General features: G+C 62.3%; 1 protein-coding gene across 1 annotated transcript; it reads right to left on the reverse strand.

Moving 5' to 3' along the window:
- Nucleotides 1-8,371: 8,371 nt before the first annotated feature.
- On the reverse strand, nt 8,372-9,334 carry CDK5R2 (cyclin dependent kinase 5 regulatory subunit 2; the record flags this gene model as incomplete). Its single annotated transcript, XM_082311909.1, has 1 exon — nt 8,372-9,334. One exon carries the CDS (start codon nt 9,332-9,334, stop codon nt 8,372-8,374), a length of 963 nt encoding a protein of 320 aa, XP_082168035.1.
- Nucleotides 9,335-23,155: the final 13,821 nt, after the last annotated feature.

The raw sequence follows: 23,155 nt of genomic DNA on the forward strand, positions 1-23,155 counted from the left end.
GAGAGGAGCAGGAGCTGGGGCCCCAGGGCAGCTCTGTCCATGGGTGAGGGGCCCACTGGGCAGGAGCAGGGAAAGGGGACCCTTCTTGCTGCTCCTTGGTCCCCCACCTTTGTCTCCAAAGCTTTCCTTTCCTTCATCCCTCCTACACCTCCTGCTGATGGTGGCTTCCTCCAGACCTCAGGAGAAGCTTTGGTCTGGAGAGCAGATGCCCTTCATGGGTCAACTCCTGTCCAGGGGAAGGCTCTGGGGTTGGAGGTGCCCGGGGCAGGTGTGGGGGGCACTGCCAGCCCTCAGGGCAAGGCCAGACCCCAGAGGCAGCAGAGCCTGGCCCCTGTAACTCTGCCTTCTCCCCAGTGCCCAAGGACGATGCCACAGAGCGGGACAGTCCCCGACACCCTGCACATGAGCCCATGTCCTGCTGACCACTTCCAAGTTTAATGCTCCAGTTTTACTGTGGCTTTAGCCCCTTGCATGCAGGGCTTGGTGAGACACCCTCCACGGGTGGGGACATCCCCAGGGACAAGGCTGGGTGGGAGGTGGAGCAGGAGGAGGGAAGACAGCAGGGCTGGGAGCCCTGGGCACCGAGGGGCAGCCCTGGGTTTCTCCCCCCGGGTCCAAGGACGTGCCCCCATTGTCCGGAGCAGGACTCTGGCCCAGTGGATGCAGAAGAGCTGGGCGTGCTGGGCTCTGCGCTGGCTGGGGGGAGGGATTGGTCTTCAATAAAACAGAGAGGTGCTGTGACCTGTGTCCTCTCACGTCTGCAGTGGGCTGGTAAGAGGGGAAACCACCCAGCAAATCCCTTCCCATTCAAGCCAGAGCACCTGCAGGGCTGGGGTGGGGAGGATGCAGACACCCTGCTGCATCACCTTTTCTCCAGGAATCATCTCTGGCTCTTACAGCACCCAAGAGATAGGGCAGAGCTGGAAACCTCTGGGCTTCTTGAGACACCCCTCCACAGAAGCCATATACCCTGTTCCCAGGCTGGCAAGGGGATGTAGCAGCTGGAGGCAAAGAGGAGATGCAGTTGGCCTGGTGGGATGTCTGCCACCTTGCCATCATCCAGGGGAATCTGGTCTGTCAGGAGCCAGATCTCTCATGACCCACAGGGCCCTGTGCAACCAGCTTGGGGCAATGCACTGGGCCCAGCGCAGCCTGATCCTGCAGCGAGCGTCCCTGCTGGGCTGCGCTGTGCCAGGAGCGGGCAGGTCCAGAGCTGCGGGGCCAGGCTCACATGTGACATTGATGCAGGGGTGAGCAGGGAAGCACTGCTTGCCCGGCTTCAGGAACATGCCCACAGATCCACTGGTGCCCGTGGTGGCTGGTGTGGGCTCAGGGGCTGCCCTCTGCCTGCCCCGCCTTGAGGCTGTGCTCCCTATCCCATCTGCAGTCCAAGGTGCCAAGGCTGGGGGCCAGGCTTACAGCAGGGATCAGATTGGCGGCGTAGGGGGGTGCTGTGCAATTACCCAGCCCATGGAGGGGCGGTCAGCCCCCAGCCCCTCTCCCTGCACCCCCCAATCTGGGGGGTCCATGCTGCCCCCGCTGCATCCCTCCAGCGTCTGGTCACTCTCACGGCCTTGGTGGCATCTGCTCAGATGAGTCCTCACTGCCCTAATCAGCTTAAGAGAGAAGGATCTGATGTCATTGTCTCCTCTGGGGAGGGCTTAGGCTTCGGGGGGGGGGGGGGCTGATGCTGCCAGCAGGGAGCCCGTGTATGGGGAAGGAGCTGCAGGGACTTGGTGGGTCCCTGGGCATTGCACAGCCTGGTCCCCAAGGACGGCAGGAGGTGAAGTGGTGGGGAAAGGAGTAGTTACCCCCATGCAACCAGCACTCAGGCTGGAGACACCCCCTTGCCCCAAGCTTAGCCTTGCAAGGGCAAAATGGGTGGGTTGGTCACAGCTGGCTCCCTCAGAGCTGGGGCAGGGGGCCGTGCCTCCGCTGGGGGAGCCTGCTTTGGGGCTTGGGTAACTGCATGATGCAGGGCAGGACATGGATTAAGGGATGTGGGTCACTAGGAACTCTCCCCTCCAACATCCTGCTCCTATCCCCCCTGTCCCTCTGCCAGTGCCTGCACCAGGGAAGCCCATGTGAGCCCAGTTCCCTCCTCATTCCCAGCCCTGCAATCCAGGTCCCTCCTGGATTGGAGGCCAGGCATGCTGGGGAAGGGGGGAATTACCTTTTGGGGAGAGGGAGGACCACTGCACACCCTCAATGCAACAGGCTGCAGCTGAAGGCTTGCTTTACTCTGCTCTGAGCTCACCTGGCACGGTCCCCCTGATCTGTCCCCAAAGTGCCACCCCAAAAGCCAGGAATCAGCCCTGAGCTCCCCAGGGATGGCAGCCAGGAGGGAAGGTGGGGGACACCCATGCAGGACTGCACCAGCAATGCTCTTGCCTTGCCTGAAGATGCAGCTGGTGTCACCATGGCAACTCAGGATGCTCCCATCCCCAGGTCCCACCCGGAGCAGCCCCCCCCACCCCACGTTGTGCTTACCAGAGTGGGGTACAGAGCATCACCTCCCACCCAAACCAACCTCCGCCCTCCCCAGAGCCCTGTCTGACCCAGCCCGCCAGCAGCACTGCTTTCTTCAGTCACCAAAACCGCCGGCTCGGAGCAGACTGCAGCAAAATCCTGCCAATGGGCGAGCGGGGCCAAGCCCGGCACGGTTCCTGGCGGAGCATCATCCCTGGCCCTGGCCAGGGGTGCCCAGCACCGTCCCTGGCAGTGGGGTGCACCAGCTGGGTGGGGAGCCCGTCCTAGGTGGCTGGCAGCAGGGTACATGGGCCTGGTGCACCCACGGGCTCCAGACCTACCTGCGGGGAGTCCTCGGGTGCCCTGCCCAGGGTGAGATGGGGGAATGTGATCCCAAAGGGCCTCAGCCTGTGCTGGGAAGAACGAGGGAGCAGTGCACATGGCCCAGGAGCTTCTTCTGCTGCCTTGTGAGTAAAGGCAGAAGGTTTTTTTCCTACTTAAAAAAAAAAAAAATCTGTATCTTTGTCTCTTGCTTTGTGTAGCCAGCAAGAGGGCAGGATTGAGCCCTGCCCTGGCCTCAGCCTCTTGCCAGGATAGCAGAGGGATCCCTCAAACTCCCCCAAAGCCTCCCAGCCCCACAGTAAGGGATCAGAGGGGGGATGGAGTAGCCCCTCTCCTATTTTAGCTGAGCTGCGTCACCACTTGCTTCGTTTCTCGCGCTGGAAAGAGCCTTCGCAGCACAGCCAGGTCACGTCTGCCCTGGGGGACGTGGGCTGCCTCCCTGCCCAAGCCTGCTCCCCTCCAGCTCTCCCATTTCCCACCAATTTGCTCCTCTCCGCATCCCCGCTGCGCTGGCTCCTCGCTCGGCCCCCCCACTCCCAAGCTGCTGACTCACATCCTCTCTCCAGACGCCACCTTCCCTTGGCCTGGCTCCCTGCAAAGCGCTTCGTGACTTAATGTGGCTCAGCCGGAGCCCGCAGGTGCAGGCAGTCAGGCTCCAAAACCCCTCATGAAGCCCCTCCAAGGAACCAACCGTGATGCTTCCAAAAAATGCTTGTTTCTCCCTTGCCAACACACTCGGCGCTGCCACCATAAAACCCCCTGCCCTGGACTTCTCTTCCCCCAGGTCTGGATGCACCTGGGGAAAGCTTTGTGCACTTTGGGTTTCTTCCCTGCTCACTGCCATCCCCAGACACAGGGATGCTCTGCATGGAGCCCCAAACCTTGCCCCTGCTGCTGCCTGCTCTCTGGTGCCCAGGCAAGGGCTGCCGGGGAGGCAGCGTCCTGGTGCCGCTCCTGCCCAGCTGTACACAGAGACCTTGGGCCGGACTCTGCTGAGGGCAGGGGCTGGGCAGCGGGGAGAACAGGATTAATGCGCTAATGCCAGATTATGCTCTAATGCAGGACTTCTGATGAGGGAGCGGCACCTGGTCCAGCCCGGGGGGCACTCACTCCCTGGGGCAGGCTCCCCATGACTGCCCCGGGCCCCAGCTTGGTGCTGCCTGGCTGTCCCCCACGGACCTCGGTCCTCAGGGGTGACACAGGACCGTGAGACAGGCAGGGGACACAGCACAGGGTCACCTCCATGCTCAGCTCTCAGCGGACTGGAGGTAACACCCCAGCCTAGGCAGCCCTGGCACTCCGCTCTGCCGGGCTCCATGGCAGAAGGATTAACCATCACAGCAGGGCTCCAAGGCATCTGGATCCCCTTCTCCAACTGCCTCAGCTTCTTGGCACAGAGCTGTCCCCAGCCTGTGCTCCTCAATCCCATACCCATCAGTCAGGCAATGCCGCAGGCCATGTTTCGGCTACAGCAAGGACCAAGCCGTCTGCTGTCCCACCTCCCTTAGTCTCATGCCTGCCACTGGGCTACCCTGGGTACAAGCAGAGCTCAAAGCCTCTTGCAGGTTCCCACCCCAGTCTGGATCCATCCCCCATCAGTTGAGACCCTGTGGCAGCTGTCCTGCCCCTCCCTAAGTACAAATATCTCATCAGCCAATTTAGTCTCGGACCCCTCATGCTCTTTCTGCCATTTGCTGCCATCTCCCTGGGTCACTTTGTCCACATCTTCCCCCCCTAGACATCCCACCAGCAGCTGTGACCAAAGCGCCATGGAGCAGGGCGGGGACCAGAAACCTGCACCCACAAGTCATCCCCAATTCAGCAGAGCAGCAACAGCCCGAAGCTGTGATGAAGCCAGTGTCCGAGTAGCTCCCACAGAGGCAGAAGAGTTCCCATTTCCATCTGCCTTGAGGAACATGTTATCCGTCATCCTTGCAGTGGAACGGAGAAGGGCTTGCGCAGAAAGCTGGGCTGAGGCAGGTCCTTTGCCAGCCACGTGGGTGCCGGGTCTGCATCATCCGGAGCAGTTTCCTCCCCACGAAGCAGCTCCGAGTCACTCTGGGGGATGCTGCCAACTCTTAATAGCAAGAGCACAGCTTCCCTGCTGTTTGTCCAGCAGGAGGAGGCATGGCTTGCCAGGCTGGCTGCTCCAGCCGCCCATCGCTCCCCCATGCCCCAGTGCCATGGCCAGCACGTCCAGTGCATGGAGTTCGCTCTGCAGATGGAGCAGCAGGGCGAGGGGAGTCCCACAGAGCTGTTGCTCCACAAGCTCCGGGCAGAAACTCCCCCTTTCACGGGTGACTATGCATCCTGTGGACTCACTGCCACCCAGGGTGCCTCCAGCAGCCCCACGCACCTTTGGGGAGCGAAAGAAGGATGCTATGGCCTGAGAAGAGCCCTCCCTGGGGCAGGAGGGGCTGAACCCACTGCAGGCTGCACCACGCAGCTTGTGCCCACCTCCCCTGCTGCAACGTGGGGTGGAGCAGATGGGGCATCCACTGTGAGGCATAGAGAGGAGATGTGCTGCTGCTGGAGGAATTTTAAACTCGGAAAGAGCTGGGATCCTTCACCAAGGCCCTGTGGTGATGGATCCCTTACTTGGCCCTGCTGCTCCACCTCTGAGCCCCAAACCCATGTGAATCCCCCATCCCTGCAACCCCAGACACTGCAGAGCCCTGCAGCAGGCAGTGAGGGGGCCTTCCCTGTCCCTCCTGAGAGGGTCTCAGCCTCTCACTGCTCCTCAGGGAGCACCGAGTGGCTGCAGGGACCACAAGTCTGGGGACAAGCTCTATCCATCCCCTCACTGCTGCCCCACAGCTGCCTCCTCAGCCCAGATCCCTGTGGCATCATGCAGCGGCACAGGGGTCTGGCAAGTTAAAGCATACAACCTTTGAGAGGGGGAAACGCCAAGCTCCCAAGCCTGTCTGAGCATTCCCACCCCCCTGCTTGTGTCCCCCCCCCACCTCCCCTTTGCCTTGGGGGGAGCAGGAGGCTCCCAGGCAAGGGAAGGTTAGTGCTCCCCCCGCCCCGCTCCCCCCAGCAGCGGTACAAGGTCCTCTGGGGGAGGGAAAACCAGACATCTCTCCCCTCAGTAAGGCTCCGGCTGAGCCGACGCTGCATATTTAAATGCACGGGAGCATCTAAGCTCGTCTCTCATTCCTTGACATTTCCAGAGACTCCAAGCTGTCTTCAATTACCAGTCTGCAATTAGCTCTTCCTAAATCCCCCAATGAGGCCTAGCACTCTTAATCAATGAAACACAAGGGAGGAGGGGAAGGACATGGCCTCGCTGCAGCTGGAAGCACTTTAAAAGTCTGGGGCTTGAGGCTGGAAGGACCCTGAGGGTGTCTCTAAGGGGATCTGCAGGGTGGGAAACCTCCACCAGTGCTAGCAGGTTGTTCAGCTCTGGAGACAAGACCCTACAAAGCCCCACGGCCGGGGGTAGGGGGTCCCTGGACAAACACCCCCAGCTCAGGGTGCAGACAGCCAGCACCTACGGCTTGGGTGTTACCCTGCGGTGCTGCAGACCCTTCTTGCTGGATTGTGGCATGCTGCTTCATCTCCCCCTGCCTCAGTTTCCCTCTCTGCAAAACACTGATGGGGCTCCCCCAGCATGCCTATAGGAGCTCTACGGTTCCGATTCCACCCCAGTTTAAGCCAGAGTAAGTGAGAGCTGCCAGCTTCCCCAGCACAACATGTGGATATGGCCAAACGTGGAGTGGGTGGTGAGTATGTTTTGGCCCAGCCAGCTCACCACAAGGTCAGATGAATGTCAATCTAAAGGCAGGGACAAGAGCACCCATTAGGGCCAGGGAGCAGGGGAGCAGCACAGGTCTGGGTGGGTTTACGCAGCCACAGAAAAGCCTTGCACAGCACCCTGCCAGGTCAGCCCCCGTCACAGGGACATCTGTGCTGTCTTCCTGGCAGCACAGCTTTGCCTGAATGAGCCAGATTGGGCCTAATTAGCAGCTCTGCTGATGCACACAAAGGTAGAGAGAATCCAGCTTACCCTCCATGACCTGCAGAGCCAGCACAGCTCTTCCTGGCAGAGGGGAGCCTGGCTCAGAGGGGCTGGGGCGCACTGGATGCAGACCCCAATGGGAAAGCGCGTGCTGTGGATCTTGCTAAAGAAGCCCCGGCAAATTCAGCAGCCTGAAGCGTAGCAACCAGCTCTGAGAAAGGCAAAGCCTTCCCCTTCTCCACCCCACTCCCTGGGGGTCTGCAGAAGCACAGGGCTGGTAACCGGGCTAGCAACACAGCCCCCACAGCCTGCTGCTGCCAGGGAAGGGAGCCTGGCCCTGCAGAGCAGAGAGAGGGAGGAAGGAGGGGAGGGGGGGTAGCTTGGGGGGGGGGGAGAAAATAAAAATAAGGTGTGGGATCCTAGTTAAATCCAGTGCAGCAGACAGGCATCAGACATTTCCATCTGGAATGGAGGAGGCCAGGAGAACTCACAGGCAGCCAAGGGGCACTCGGGTGGACCAGGACTGGCCTTGGGCACAACAGGGGTGAGACTCTGACCCCCAACTCACACCGGGGAGTAAACCCCCTCTGAGAACCAGCCCCCCCCCAATCCCTCTTGGGGAGGAGAGGGGGCACTACTGGGGGCTTGGGGTGCCCCCCCAATCCCCCTTGCACCCCACAGCCCAGCAAGTCCAGGGAGCCACCACCAGGCCCGTCCAGGCCGCCTCTTTATTCTCCAGTGAAGCAAAGCAAGAGGAGAGGGGACCCCCCCCCAGTAGCAGGCCCCCTCCCCCCGGGCTCCCTAGGCCTCCTCTAGCACAGACCCCCTTCCCCATAGCAAGCCAAGAGGGGGAGGAGGGGGGCGCTCACCCCACCGGGACCCCATTTCGGGGGTCGCACCGGGGGGGGTGTGTTTACCCACGGGGAAGGGGGGTGGGCGCCCCCCCCCCCCCCCGGCGGCTCGAACAAAGGGGCAAGCGGGCAGCTCCCGCGGGGCGAGGAGCAGCGACGCCCACGCCCGGGGTGGGGGTCCGTGTCCCTCACCCGTGGGGGGGAGGCAGCGCCCACGACACGAAAACCCGCGCCCCCCCCCCGCCTTTGTCTGCGGAGCGGCGGCGGCTCCAGCACCACGGAGAGCGGCGGGGCCGGCGCCGCGGGGCCCCGCTCCGCCCGCCGCGGGGGGCTCCTCCACATGCACCCTCTGCCCGGGGGCCCCGCACCACCCAGGAGACCCCCCCGGGACCCCAGCTCCATTCCCCCCCCCCCCTTTTTTTCTAAAGAAACCGCCCCTCGGCAGCCTCCCCCCCTCCCCATCGCGCAGGCGGGAGGGACACGCATCCCCCCCCGCCCCGGTCTTCGCCGCCGTCTCGGTGTGCCGGAGCGCAGCCCCCAGCTGGGGGCGGAAGGGGGGGGGGGGGGCGGGGAGCGGCCGGATCCGGAGCAGGGAGGGTCCAGGCAGCGTCTCCGTGGAGCTGACGGCCGGGGAGGGGGGGAAGGCGAGGAGGATGGCGGGGGGGGGAGGGATCCGGCAGTCCTTCGCCTCCCCCGCCCCTCGGTGCGCGGCCCCTTCCGTCCCCGGTGCCGGGGGCCCGGTACCTCCCTAACGGTCCAGGCTGATCGTCCAGTGCTTGGACCCGTCTCCGCCCTCGCCCTCGCTCTTGAGGTCCTGGAAGAGTTGCGTGAAGTAGTGCGGGTCCGCGTTGATTCGCAGCATCTTGGCGCTGAGGCGCTGGATGATGCCCAGGCAGCGCTCCCAGAAGCGGCCCTTGTCGCCCTCCACCAGGAAGGGCTTGAGCGGGTAGGAGATCTCGTTGCCCATGTAGGAGTAGGCGAGATAGAGGCAGGTGAGGAAGGCGGCCTGCAGCTCGGCCTGGCTCCCGATATCTTCGCCCCGCAGCGCTTCCCGGCAGAGCAGGTAGACGAACACCAGGTTGGCGGGGGTGATGAAGCCCTGGTCCTGCCAGCCCTGCAGCAGCAGCGAGCGGTCCACGCTGCGGAACCAGGAGATGAGCTCGCCGGGGCTCAGCTCCTTCAGCCGGTAGCAGCGGCGGCACACGAAGTCCCCCAAGCAGCGCAGCAGCTCGCCGGTGGACGCCTGCACTACGACGCGGCGCGGGGAGCCGGGGGGGCGGCTGCCGGCCGGCGGCGGCGGCGGGGGCGGCTTGCCCCCCCCGGAGCCCGGGTGCAGCTCCTGCGGCGCCGAGGGCACGGTGGGCACCGGCACGGCCAGCGGGCCCTGCTTGGCACCGTCGGCCGGCCCCACCACCGATTTGCGCAAGTTCTCTCGGTTGCGCTGCACCACCAGCGGGTCGGGCTGGCCCGGGGGCCCCCCCGGGGCCCCACCGCCGGGCTTCGGCGTCACCTTCTTGGTGCTCTTCTTCTTCTTGGCCGAGGCGGCCACCAGCCGCTTCCAGGTGAGCGCCGAGATGAGCACGCTGGGGCGCTTCAGCCGGCTCTCGCCCTTGCCCGGCACCCTTCCCGGCGCCTTCTCGGCCAGTAGCCCCCCGCCGCCGCCGCCCTTGCCCGAGGAGGCGGCGGGGGAGAGGGAGAGCACCGTGCCCATGCTAACGCCGAGCGGGACGGGCGTGCGGGGGCCGGGGCGCCGGCACCGCCCATAGGAGGCCGGGGGCTGCGGGGGAGGCGGCCCGCACCGGGGCCGCGGTGCCCGAGGATGCTCCGCCGCGCCCGCTCTGGGCGCCGCGCCCGCCGCTGCAGCCAGCCGCGGCCCCGCCGCTCCCCGCCTCCCCGCCGACAGCCAATGGCCGCCCTACGGGTCCCCGGTGCGGCCCGCCCCCTCGCCGGTGGGCGGTGAGGCGGGGGGGGCCCGGTTCGGCGCGGCTCTGCCGGGCGGCCGCCGCCCCGACGTGACCTTCACCGGTGGGGGGCTGGCCCGGTGCTCCCGCCGGGGCGGGGGGGCTGGGACCAGCGGTGCTGTCCCAGCCCCTCCGCCCTCCGTGCTGGGGAGGCGGCAGGGCCCTGCGGGGGGCAGCCCAGGGGACAGGGGGCACAGGAGGGGTCTGGGGGGGTCTTCTGAACTTGGCCGTTCTCGCCTGGGTCCTGCTCTGTTATCTTACCTACAAGGCGAGGGATGAACCTTCCCGGACCAGCAGAGCCCCCCCCCCCCAATGGCACTAGGGGGACACAGTGGGGAGGAAGAGCCCTGGGAAATGCCAGAGGGGAGGATGAGGAGGGGCGAAGGTCAGGAAGACTGTGAGCGTCTGCTGGGGGGGCAGCTGGAGAAGGCTTGGGGCTGGGGAAAGGCTGGCTGTGACTCGACACGCGGCCGCCATGAAGGGCCTAGGCTTGGTGGGAGAGCCCCAGCTCTCGTGAGAACCAGTCCGACGCTGGGCACGGCTCTGTAGGGAGACAGGAGGCACCCAGGCTGGGGGGAGCACCCCCAGCACCCGCTGTGCAAGCGCTGGGTCCCCCATCCACCCTGGCTCTTCCTGCTCAGCCCTGGAGGGGAGATTTACCACCACGCTGACAGCAGCATCAGGCCAAAGTCAGGGACCCTGGAGGAAGGGGAAGGGGCCTCCTCCAGGTCCCCAAGGCAAGACCCGCCAGCCCTGCTGCCCAGGGCTCCCAGAGCCCTCAGGGGAGGAGGGAAGAAATGCTGCGCTTCTGCATCATTGCAAAACGGTATGCGATAAACCAGCCATGTGCACACAGGCTGCTTCTCCCTCTCCAGATCCGAGCACACCATGGACGAAACCTGCACCCTCTGCTTGCTGCCTCCCTGCCCCTTGCAGGAAGATCCCCCTGTATTTCTCATGAGCTGGAGGATGGATCCTGCAGCTCTGATTGCTACGGCGGGTGCCAGGCATCCATTACGAACAAAACACCCCCATTGCCGGGACTGCTCCTGCATGTAAAGCACCAGGAGAGGCAGCTGGGAAAGGTTTCAGGGAGAATGTCTCAATGATGTATTTTGATACAGCGTTTTATGTGTGAAATGAACACATGTCGGTGCCAGGATGTAGCTGCTGCCGGATGGATCCGGGCTAACAGACGGTAATGAATTATCAACCGGGAGGAGCTAAGCCAGCCCCCCCCGCTTCCTTCTGCACTGCCGATGCTGGAGGTGTTTGCAATGAAAGCGCAGGCTCAGAGCTGGGTTTCAGACTTCCAGCCGGGCCTCCCGATGCCTGGGGCTGACATGCCACATCTGGGGGCAGGGCAGATGCCGTGCCCTCTATGCCATGGCAGGGAAGAGGGGCAAAGTCCCATTCCCACATATCCTGCTCTGTGGCCAGCCATGTCCTGCTGTTTCCTTGCAGGAGGCCGCAGTGGGATCTGCAAAGAACACGCACATGTGCACACAGACCCCCAGACACAGAGGTTTGCTTTGGGAGTGGCCGGAATCAAAGTGGATGTGGGCCAGTATCACCTACCCAAGGCCAGCTTAGGCTGGGCTGAACTAACCAGGAGGATTTGGCAAAGGGGTACAAACATAGGAAGAAAATCAGGACCAGAATCCTGATGAAGATTAAGTCAGCACCTTTAGATATAGAGAGCCAGCTTCAACCTAGCTGAGAAGATGGAGGAGCCCTAGGGAGGGGATGGGAAGGAGCATGTGGTCTTTGCTCTCTTTGCATGTTTGAGGATGGACTGATTTTCTAGTGTGCAAACATGGTCTCATCAGAAACCCACAGCTGAATTTTGCAGGTGAGGAAGCAGAGACCTTCCTGCATGCTGCTTGCTCCTGCTGGAATAAAATTGCTCTCAGATTGCTTCATCTGAAACACATGAAGCAGCCCCCACCCTCTGTGAGCTCTCCCAAATTGGCTTCCCCGAACTCATTAAGAAGGGCTATTTGTATTCGGCAGCGATGAGCTGGGCTTTGCAGCCTTATACGCAGAGGATGGGGCCAGAGATCTCCCCTGCCTCCCACAGCTGGGCTTGCGGTTACCAGCACCGCCCAGCTCAGTTTGTGTGCATCTCCTGCCACTCCCAGGAGGGGAGATTTGGCTGAAGCTTGTTTAAAAATCCAGCCCAGGGCTGTTCGGTGATGCAGCTTGAGGCCTTGGCTATGAGCATCAGAAGAGCTCCGGGGACGGTTATTCCCTTCTCGCCGGCAGCTGCCTGTGTCCCGCTGCAGGAGCGGCTTTGGGGTAGAGGAGGTGAGTGAGCCCCTAGTCCTTCCCCAAGCCAGCGCTGCGGGCAGCGGCAAGGGCTTCCTGCAAGCACTAGGGAATTACCCAGGCCCTACAACAACAGCAGGATGTTTCTTATGCAGGTAAAGAAGCAGCTTTGCAGCTTACTTGGGAGGCAGCTGCTCTTCCACGTGAAAGAGGAGGATCTTTTTCCCCCCTCTTCAGTTTTACTCTTCAGGCTCCAGCCCTGAGGCTGGCAGGCAATGATATAGCACAAGCTATGTCCTTGGGGCAGTCTCTGCTTGGCTCTTCCTTTAGGTCTCGGTTGTAAATGGCCAGTTGGCTGGGAAAGGCACAAAGCAGGAGGGGAGAGCAGCATTTCCCTTCCCCAGGGAATTGGGGTTGCCACCTCAGGCAGCTGGAATGCCATGCCCTTGAAGCAAGGGAGGAATGGAGTAGGGCTCCAGGCATGGTCAATCTCAAGGCTGCTCTGAGGCTCCTGCACGTTGCCAGATCTTCAGCTGCTGGTAGTGTTGCTTTGCTGGGATGCTGTTGGCTTACACGGATCCCCTGCTACTAACAGTCACTCTAGCCAGGACAACACATACCTCAGCTACATGCTGGCACCAACGAAGGGATGTTTGTTTTTTTTTTTTTTTTTTTGTCCAGGCCCCTAATTTGGGCTGTGTAAAGGGGTATCCCTGTCCTGAATCAGGGGTGTTCCAGATGGGGAGTTGGAGCACTCTGGTACCCAGCACAGCTGGCTGGGCTCCAGGGATGGAGACGGGCAGGGAGACAGCAGCACGAGGGGAGACAAGCAGGGGTAAAACCAGGCAGTCCTGTGCAAAGGCTCTAAAAGAGGTAGCATTGACCTGCAGGAACCCCACGGTTCCCTGCGGGTGCCTGACAGCCTGTCTCCCGCTCTGCTCCCCCCCGAGTTGAGCCTCCCACTGCACAGGGCTGTGCAGCTCTGCCTGCCCGGGGCAGGTCAGGCCTCAGTGAAGCCCATGCCACCCCTCACGAGCTCTCCAAGTTGTCTCTGCATGATGCTGCCATGCTGGGTCTGTGGCTCAGAAATGCACAAGCTCCCAGCCTGGGGCAGGGCAGCTCTCCCAGCACGTGAAAAGGCATTTTGGAGGGTCCTGGGCCCCCTACTCTGATCCCAGCTCCCCTCCAGGCTGCTGAGCTATTGGGCATGGGCTCTGTGAGAGGTCCTGGGTGAAAGCAGCTGGCACATTCCCCTGCCTGCTCCAGAATGATGAATGGGCATGTGTTTGCTGGCTGGCTGGAGCTGTTCTTTAATAGCTCACTTGCTGTGCCGTGGTCTGTCTGCACTGGCAGAGACAGGCAGGGAAAAGGGCTGTCTCCCTGGCAGCGGCTGGCCAGCCAGCTCCTGCGCTGTGCTGCTTTACCCGTGGAGACGGAGCTCACAGTCTTGGTACATCTCTCAGCGAGCAGGTCTGACAGCTCTTGTGCTCCCCCTCCCAAGCCCCTACAGCAGGCAGATAACCGCGGCAGAGCTCCTGCCTGAGCTGGGAAGCCCCAGAGGACCTGGCTGGCAGGTTGTCTGCAGCACCCAGGGAGGAGAAACCTGCCTGTGCTTCCGAGTGCCCCAGCCCAGGCACCTCTCCCTTCTCCACCCCTGGTCCCTCTCCATCTTTCCCCTTCCCAGTTCTCAAGGGAGAGGGGCTACAGCTGTGGCTCCGTAGACACTGAAGCTGATCCAGGCTTAGCCTGTGATACCCCCTTAGCGTGGCTCAGGGTGGGGGGGCAGCGCCTACCTAAGATGGCTGGAGGAGCTTCTGCAGTCCTTGCTCTGAGATCAGCCCTGGGTTCATGCAGCAGAGTGGAGCAGAACACAGCCAAGTCGAGCAGCCCTGTTGCAGCCCCTGGAGAGAAGCTATTTTTGTTCTGCCGTTTGCCGAACGGCAGTGCTTGGAGTGGCTCAGAGAGCCAGAGAAACACGGCTCCTCTGGGTGGAAACCATGCAAGGCAGAGCCAGGCCTTGAATTGACATGGAAACACACCTCTGCTTCCTGATCCCTGGGCAGAGAGAAGGGTCCCAGCACTGGGCAGCCCCCGGCTTCTGGTGGGGAGGCAAGTACCCCTTGCTGGCATGGGGGCAAGGATGGGGCTTGCCATCCGGGCTATGCTCACAGCCCACATCCCTCCCAGGACTGCTGCCGTTAAAGCCCTTAAGGAAAAAAGGTCTCTGCTCTGAGTAGGACAGGAAGGTATAACTGGGAAGTCCCATGCGTAGCCATGGGCTGCTTAAATGCCTGCCAGCACATCCCTACAGTCTTGTGGCAGGAGGAAACCCACACAACTGCTAGCTGGCAGAGGTTAATGAAGGGGGTAATTATCCCCCCCCTGCAGACAAATAGGGCTCCATTAGGAGACCCCCTGTCAGCCCAGCGTGGTGGGGGGTGGTCTCTGAGCTGGAGTCCCTGAAGGGGTGAGGCGGGGTTGTGCCAGCCCCTGCGCAGCCCGGGTGGGCTGGCGGCTCCGGGGGTGCCCGGGGCCGGTGCCCGGGGCCGGGCCGGTGCTGCCCTCTCGCGGCAGCCGCCCCCGGAGCTCCCTGCGCTGCTCCGGGTCCCCTCTCCATCTCCAGCTTGTCTGGAGCTGGGCGCAGGGTTGCTCCAGCGGCTCCCTGCCCAGCCCGTCACCGCAACTCTTTGCCCCCCACCCCCGCTTTGGGGAGACTCTCTGGCTGTCGGGGCGCTGGCATGGCTGGAGGAGGCTGCCACTTGTCTGAGGAAAAGTCTCTGGTTGCTGTCCTGGTGGTGGTGGTTTCTCCCTGCCACCCATCACTCGCCTGTGAAGACCCGGCAGCTCCCCACTTGCAGCCTGCACAGAAGTGGGGGGCATCTCTGGGGCCTCCCGGCAGTGAAAGGGCTGTGGGTGAAGGGGCTGAGGTCTCCGTGCTGGGACGGAAGGGGTGTCACAGGGTGCTGCTGTGTGAGGAGCATCCCAGGGCAGGGGGAAGAGGGCAGAAGGAAGCACAGGGCAAGGAAAGCATCTGTGCAAGTACTCTTCCATAGCAGGCAGCAAGGATTTGTCCGGAATCATGTAGGATGCTGGGTGCTGAGCCCAGGACTTCTGGTTTCCAGGACAGACTTGTTCCCACACCTCCCTGGCTGGCAGGAGCTGAGCAGTCCAGCCCCTCAGGGTTGCTTCCACCCGGCAGGGAAGCAGCTCCCTTCATTTAACCTCCTCCTGCAGGCGCATGGGAGCCTCAGCACGCACAGGCCAGGCCGCGGGGGCACGGCTGGCCCTGCACCAGCTGTCCTGGTCCTCGCCGCACAGGCTCTGTGCGTGCAGAGATGCATTTGTGTGTGTGCAGCAGCGTGTGCGTCCACAGGCTGACGCTGCCCCAGCATCCCTAAGTGCTGGAGCAGCACAAACCCCAGAGGTGAGACTGCCGTCCCCTGGATCTGTTTCCTAGTGGTGACAGGGAAGGCAGGGCCATAGACTCCAGCTCTTGGGGCATCTTGTCCCTGTGTGGTGGCCAAAGGGACCTGGTGACACTGGGGGGGCCTCGCTGCCCACCAGGTGGAGCTGCACCCCACGTTTTGCTGCTGCTGCGGTGGCCCTGGGCCAACGTTGATCTCCTGCTGCTTTTCCCTGCCCTAGCAAGGAGGGATCCTGGCCTTCCCCAGCCCTCCAGGTAGCGCACGCATGAAGGACAAGCACGCACGTCCTGTACACATGCTCTGGTGACAAGTGCTGACCCCCACTAGCCCCGCCTGCCCAGCAGCATGGGGAAGTTGCCCGCTGGCAGGTAGACAGTGGATATTGACCCAGTATTTTGGAAGCCTTCTACCCAACAGCCACACAAGGGAAGTCTCAGGAGATTGTCCTCAGTGGTGTTCTGGCCTCATGTTTTTCCAGTGCTTGGGGCTGACTGCATTCACTGCACAGATGAGGATGGAGTCTGTCCCAGCCTCTACCGAGCTCCCCATGTAAAGCAGATCTTGCCTGTTCCAGCTGCGTCTGGGTCCCCAAGGACCCCTGGCCCCCTGGAGCTGCTGCAGGCCATGGCACCGGCTCTGCTGTGGCCGTTGATGGGATCCCAGGCTGTGTGCGCTGTGGTCCTGACCTTGGGGCGCATCTGCTCAAGCACTGCAGCCCTGTGAGATGCAAAGGGCCATGAGGGTGAATCCTTCACCTGCCCTCTCGCTGCCTCTGTGGGCCTTGGCTCAGGGCTGCTGAGGACTGGCTGCCTGAGATCCAGCTGCCCTGTACCTTAGCCTGGAGGGATCCAGGGGGAGGTGTTTCTGTGCTGATACTGTGCTAACTCCAGGGAGCCAGTCTGAGACTCACCAGCCTCCTCTCACAGCCCTAGACCTGCCCCATGAAGCCAGGACCTGGAAGACCCCTTGGTCAAGCGATCCACCGCCTTCCCTAGCCCCTTTTTTCTCCCCTGATGCTTGCCAGCCCCATGCAGGGGTCCCATCACAGACTGTCCCTCCTCTCCCCATGGCACCCCCAGTGCGTGACAGGCAGGGGGCTGGAGAGGGTCTGTCTGCCCTCAGTCGTGGCCGGGCTGGGGCTCTGGAGGAGGGTCTGCTCCTTGCCTGGTGGGATGCTGTCAAGCCTGGTCTGCGGTGGAAGCGAGGGAGGCAGCTGTACAGGAAATAATCATGGCTTGTTCCAAGATTAAATCACTGGCGGGAGCGCGAGAGAGGATAAAAGGAGCCGTCTGTCGTTAGAGGGAATATTAACCCGGCAGCGGGCCGGGAGGAGGGAGGATTTTATTCCCTGCGCTTGCTGGCTGCCAGGCCTGCTGTGCGCACAGGGCTCAGCACTGACAGCATCTCTCAGTGGGACATGTACCCTCCCTCCCCGGCTCAGCCCTCGACACGGGCCCTTCTCCCTCCCCTGCTCGAGGGAGGGATGCTGCTGCGAGCAGGGGCAGAGGAAGGATTTTCAGAGAACTGGGGAAACTGAGGCAGGATCGTGCCACATGTCTGGCGCTGCATGGAGGCACTGAACTGTTCAGTCCCTCCATGCATCGCTTGTGCTCTGCCCAAGCCAGGTCTTCGCCCAGTTCCTCTGGATGAGCTCAGCGTGGCACAAAAGGTTCTTGTTTGGTCTGGCCCTTATCAGGGACCTGCCTTGAGGTCCTTCAGCACGGGAGCAGGGCTGGAGCTGGAACAGGTGGGGGCCAAGGAGCAAGGGAGAGAGCAGAGAGAAAACAAGAGAGCAGCTGCAAAGGGGTGAGCCGGTGGGGAGATAAGATAGAGAGAGAAATGCAAAATATGACGGGTGTCAGGCGGGAGAGAACGTGGGAAGCTACGGGGCACCTTGGGTCAGCCCAGCTGGGAGAGACACTTAACGGGGCAGACCCTTTGGGGGTGCCAGCTGGCCGTGGTGACAAGCTCCCAGCACCACTCGTGGCCCCTTGCCCTTGGGCTGGGACCTGCTGTCAGGTCTGGGAGTAGCGAAGATGGGACCCCAAGACCCCTGTGCCCTGGTGACCCTCAGCCACGCCAGGCACGCTGCCTGAGGACCCGAGCATGGCCCTGGAGAGCTGATGGGAACAGAAGGGCTCGCTGCAGGGATGCAGGGATGGGGACAACTTCCCCACAGCCCAGCTGGGCAGTGGCCATGCACCGGCCAGGCTTGGCAGCCATGCCCAGGCAGCGGTCCCCGTCCCTGCAGGCTGTCCCAGCCCCACTGCTGGGGCTGCAGCAGGGAGGAAAGCCGTGCCCCGCGGGCCGGCTCGGGGCTGCGGTTTATGGGCTCTCCTGTGCCAGGATAAACAGACCCATGGGGGCCGGGGTTTGCAGCGAGCGGTTCATGAAAGCCTGCAGCCCTGTGCGTAGGGCTTCCTTCCCTTTGATGGAAGAGTCCCGGCGGTTTCCCAAGCAAGAAGATCCCGGCTCCTTCCCCCTCGCCCCCTTTCTTTCCCCCCCCAGCCCATTCCCTCTCCAGCTGAGGCCTGGGCTGGGATAGGAAGATGAGCTATCCTTGGCTGCCTCTTCCAGCCTGGTGGTACCCCACAGAGCCAAGCCCATCCATTCAGGATGAGGCCCCCGGTGCTCAGCCTTCCCATGTGGGGATGCCTGACTGCCTGCAAACTGCCTGAGCCTGGCCTGATTTTTCCCAAGCAACTTTATCATCCTGCTCCCTCTCTGGGGAAGTCGTTTGAGAAAGGCCAGCGCTGTTGGGAGCAGCCAAGGCAGTGATTTCTCCCGCGGACACAGCTGATGGAGCTGAGCGTGTGGGGAGACCAGACCCATCGCAGAAACACTTGTTGCATCCTCGGTATGCGCAGCCAGTGCTCTCAGTGCCAATGGGTGCCGCTGGTCACCAACCATCCCCTGGGCCCCGGGGCTTGCTGTACCTGCACTAAGGAAAGGCTCCCATGGGACCAGCTCCGTGGTACCAGCTGTGGGCTGACATCTGTGGGTGGTTTGCACACATGTCCCCCAGCAGCTCCCATCTACTCCACACCGGACAGAGATTCTGGAGCGGATAGAAATCCTCAAAGCTCAACCGGAGCCTGGAGATCTCCACAGGCTTACAGCCGGGGAAGGTCTGGCCCGGCTGCACACAAACCCCAGCAAGCAGCCATTGCCAGGACGCTGCCACTTCCAAGCCGACATCAAAAAGCAGCTGGGGATTGGTTTGCGAACGCTCCCACACAGCACATCCTCTGTGTTTTATGAGCGATGTTTTACAACATAAGTGCTGCTATATTAAGCCACGCATCTAACTGGAAAAACAGGAGACGGCGAGGCAAGCGCAGCTACCTCGGTGCCGGCTGCTTTAACGCTGTGTAAGCGAGTCCTTTGCCTGCTCAGACTCTCTCCTGCCTCTCTCCTCCTGCCCGGCCCAGCACCTTGTGATGCACAGCCAGCCCTTGGGTTTTGGGACAGGGTGCTACAGTGGGGTGTTTTCCCACCTGCTACAGCCCCCGTCCCCCAGCCTTGCTCCTGGGGTAGGCAGGAACTGCAAAATGGGGCCAGTCCTCATCTTTTAGGGCAAAATCCTTGCTGGCAGCAGGATATCAGGGGCTTTGTGGGGGGTGTTTGGCTTCAGCTGGGGTGTTTCGGTTCCTGAGCAAAGGGTGAGTGTCTGGGGAAGGCCAGCCCTCCTCACCACCGGGCAGGGGGAGGGAGAAGGGGGTCTCCTTCCCGGCGGCCCCAGGAGAGGGTGCTCTCCGCCCGCGGCTGCGCCGAGCCCGCACCGGCACCGGCGGCATCCCCGCAGCCGGCTGGCCGGGCGCTGCCCCGCTCCCCCCGCGGCCCTGCGGTGCAGGGGGAAGCAGAGGACTTGGGTCAAAAAAGCCCGTGCCCCCTGGACGGGCCCTGCTTTTATTCCTTGCCACCCCCCGGGGTCAGGATTTGCACGGAGAGGCTGGGTTTTCGAGAGTTCCCATCACCGGACCCTGACCTGCATCCCTATCCCTGGTCCATGGGGATGGATGCAAAAGCGTGGCCGTGCCGTGCCCTACCTGGGGATGGTGGAGGGAGCAGTCCTTGGCAAGCCAGGACCCTTGCAAGAGAGCAGTGGAGTTGATTTATGCTCCTGACATTTCTCTCCCAGTCGGGCAGAGCTTTTAATAAAGAGTGAGTGATTTATGGCTCCTTTTAAGTGGGAAGGAATGTTACCTAAGGCAGTCTGCCCCTGACACCCCCGCCTCACTGTCTCACTGAACCCCCAGCATCTGGGCTAGCAGGAGGGGAGCAGAGACCGTCTCTGCCGCCAACTTCCCCCGAATCCCTCCCCACAGCTGAGGTGGCCCCAGCACCCTGCCCCATTCCCTGCAGCAGCAGCCCTGGCCCTGGCCGGGGATGCCCTGGGCACCCTGGGGGGAGCACTGCTGTATCCCCTCCAAACTGCCCCAGGCCTCGGCAGTGGGGCAATGCACAGCCCATGTGCCATCCTGCATGTCGCAGCGATTCAAGGAAAGCTTCTGCCCCAAGACCCCTCTGCTCCCCTCTGTGAGGACCCCTGTGGTGGCTGGCCTGGGGACAGGATGACAGCTCCACGGCAGTTGTCATGGTTACTGGGTATTAAGGGATGCGGGCATGAGTGTTTCCCAGTGATGAGCAGCTCCAGAAGGGAAGGGCTGCCCTCAGCCCATCCAGCTCCAGCCCTCCCGGGGGGGCTTGGTCATGGAGCCACTTCTATCCCGCTCCCCAACCCCTCCAGACCCTGAACCAGCGCTGGCCAAAGCCAGCTCCAAACCCAGAGGTGGCAGCAGCTTGCAGCTAAAGGGGCTTCTTGGGGCCTAAAATGACTCTTGGGTCTCCCAGAGCAGATAAGGAAGGGGACCTGTCCCCTCCCATCCCAGCCCTGCTGCCTGGAGGGGGCTGGAGAAGGCCACAGGGCTGGGGGACATGGTGGCCAGCAGGAACGAGGATGCAGCAGAGCCGCAGGACCCTGCCAGCCATCCCCTTTCCCCTCTGGAAAGGGCTAATGAGTGAGGACAGGGGATAAGAGCAGGGGCGGAGGGAGCATCGCCCAGACAAAAGCCGCCCCAAGAGGCTCCCAGCTGCTAATGAAGATAAAGTGGCCGGTTCCTTTTCTTCTCCCAGTGAAATCTGGTGGCTAAGGGGGAAAAAATGCTTTCAAGTGTATTCATCTATAACATGGCCTGGGAGGCAGGGATTCCAGCAGCCGGAGCGGCGGCCAGCTGAGCCACTGATCTCACACTTCACACACGTGCACGCACACACGCATGTGCAAACGCACACACACAGGCTGCACACAGCGTGTGTGAAATACCCGCAGAGCACACGCGCATGCACACAGACATCAAAAGCCTGGTCTTTCTCTGCATCAAAACAGCAACGGTAGATGAAGGCATGTGTTGAGCAAAACACCCCCTGCCCACGCAAAGCGCCCGTGCCGGGCTGCCAGATCCCACACGTGCCCTGAAACGCACATGGCAAGCGCAGCGCAAACACAGGCGTGCGGCACGCCAAGGGGCCTGCCCGGTACCGGCGCGTGCGCACAAGCAGGCACACACGTGTGCGTGCGTCCTGCCCCCATCCTCAGGCCTGGCGGTTGTGCAAACGCAGCCCGTATTGTGCGGCCGCGGCGGGAGAGGGTCGGCAGCGTCCCGGGGTGGAAGCTTTTTGGGCTCACTGCAACATTTCAGTAAATACGTGAATAAACCTCGTTGCTATTGAGGTATGGGGGAGGCAGGTTGGGGGGAGATGGGCTGGGGCTCTCCCATGCCGTGGGTGGATGGACTCCCACCCCATCCCACCCACGGGCTCTGTCCCAAGCCCTTCCCCTGCCTGCTGTCCCACAGCCCAGCCCTTGAAACTCTGCTTAACCTTCATCCCAGCCCTGACTGCACAAGATCTGCAGTAAAGAGTCCCACTGCTGTCCCCTGCCTGGGAGCTCTTCTACCCAGAGACCCTTCCACATGCCCGGAGCAGACATGCCAGGGTCAATGGGGCTGTATTTCCAAAGCGCCCATCACCAGGCTCTCTGGGAAGGATGCTCTGCAGCCCTACACTAAGTTAAACAAACCCAGGGCTGTTCTCTGGCCCTGAGGACCTCTGCCATGGACCAGCCCACCTCCAGGCTGTGAAACACATCCTGCAAATGGGTAGCCTGTGTGCCAGATCCTGCTAGGACTGTCCCTGACCCAGGCTAACTCCTAAACTGCAAGCAAAAATTGCCTGGATCAGTGCAAGCTGGCCCAAGCCAAAATGACACCAGGGCAGTGCTAAAAATTCCCATGGGGACAGTCCCACTGCTGTGCCTAGGAATGCCCTCGGACTGTTTGTTTTACAAGTGCAGACATAACCAGAGATTCCCCCCTCCTTTCCTCCAGAGGCTTTGAATTAAGTGGTCCATTTACAGAGAGGCAACGAGGGAATAGATGGCATGTGGGGAGGGGGAGCAGCTCCTCCCCAACACATCCAGCAGCTAAATGTACCCCTAGACCCACCAGAGATCCTCCAGGCAGCAAAGCATTTGCTTGCAGTCCCCCAGGAAAACAGAGGTGCTGCAGAGAGAGGCTGGATCCGGCCCCGCTGACACCCTCCTGCCCTGTCTCAGCATCACGTGCAGGCCATGCCTGCCTAGACACCACTGGCTTGTTGCAATCCACTGCCACCAGTTGGGTGTGAGGGCTGAGAAGAGATGCCCCCCGCCTCTGGGGCAGGCTGGAGGGGAGCACGGCTGCTGGAGGCAGCTCTGGCACCGTTCGGCATGGCCAGCTTGGGCAGGTACACTGCTATCCCCCTGCACCCGCCTGCTGCCAGCCGGCTCCTTGGTACCTCCTGGCTCCTGGTTGTTAATTCATATGGATTTGCTTGGCTGGGGGAAATAAAAACTAGCTGGATAATTGCATATACACCCCCAAGCAAATAATGGGAAGGGGGAAAGAGAGGGAGCCAGCTCAGTGAGAAACTAGGAAAGCTGGGAGCAGTGGGGAACCTCTCGGCATGGGGCCAGGACCTCAGAGCCAGGGGTCAGGGGACTGGGGTGAGAAAATAGCACCCAGTGAGAGCTGAGAGGTCGCCTCACCCCTGCAGCGTGGGACGGAGGGAGGCAAAAGCAGCCCCTCGCAAAGCTGCCGGTGCCCGTGGCCGCGGACAGCGCCTGGCCCAGCCCCAGCCCCGCACCGGCCCCGGCGCCCAGAGCCCGGCCCCGGCTGAGCTGCCCGCACTCCCTCGGCAGAGGGCGGTGGGTGCACACGCACACGCCTGCACACCTGTGCTGCACACCCGTGCTGCACACCCGTGCTGCACACCCGTGGCCGCCCACCCCTCTGTGCCCGGCACACGGAGGGGCACGGCGGCAGGGACCGGTTCTGGGTGCTCCCGATGCTGCCGCTGTGTTGAAGGAAGAGCCCGGCACCCCTTGGGGAAGAAACGGGTCCCCAGGGGCTGGCAGGCGAGGGGTGGCAGCCGGGTGAGTGCTGGTCCTGCAACACATCCCCCAGGCAACCCAAGTGGGGACTGTTGACCCATGGGGGGTCTCTGCCTGCACGACCCCAGCCCTTCCCCATGCTCTGACCTTGTCCCCAATCCTGACCCAGCCTGTCCTCTCCCTGGTTCCCAGCCCCATATCCAGCCCCGGCGGGTGAGCCCCACACTGCTCTGCTCACCCCTGCAGCTGGCTGCATGCTGGAGATCCCTGCCTGCCCTCTGAGGCTCCCCTGCCCACTGGGATGCTGGAAGCTGTCTTCCCTGGCTTATTTTCATGGGCATTTACCACGGCAGCCATTCTCAGCCCTGGGCAGCAGGGACGAGGCTACAAAGGCAGCCCTGAGGCCCGGAGGCACAGGGAAAGTGTCCACATAATACTGTGGGCTC

Source organism: Platalea leucorodia (genome assembly GCF_965183815.1).
Source record: "Platalea leucorodia genome assembly, chromosome: 5".
NCBI classification, from domain to species: Eukaryota; Metazoa; Chordata; class Aves; order Pelecaniformes; family Threskiornithidae; genus Platalea; species Platalea leucorodia.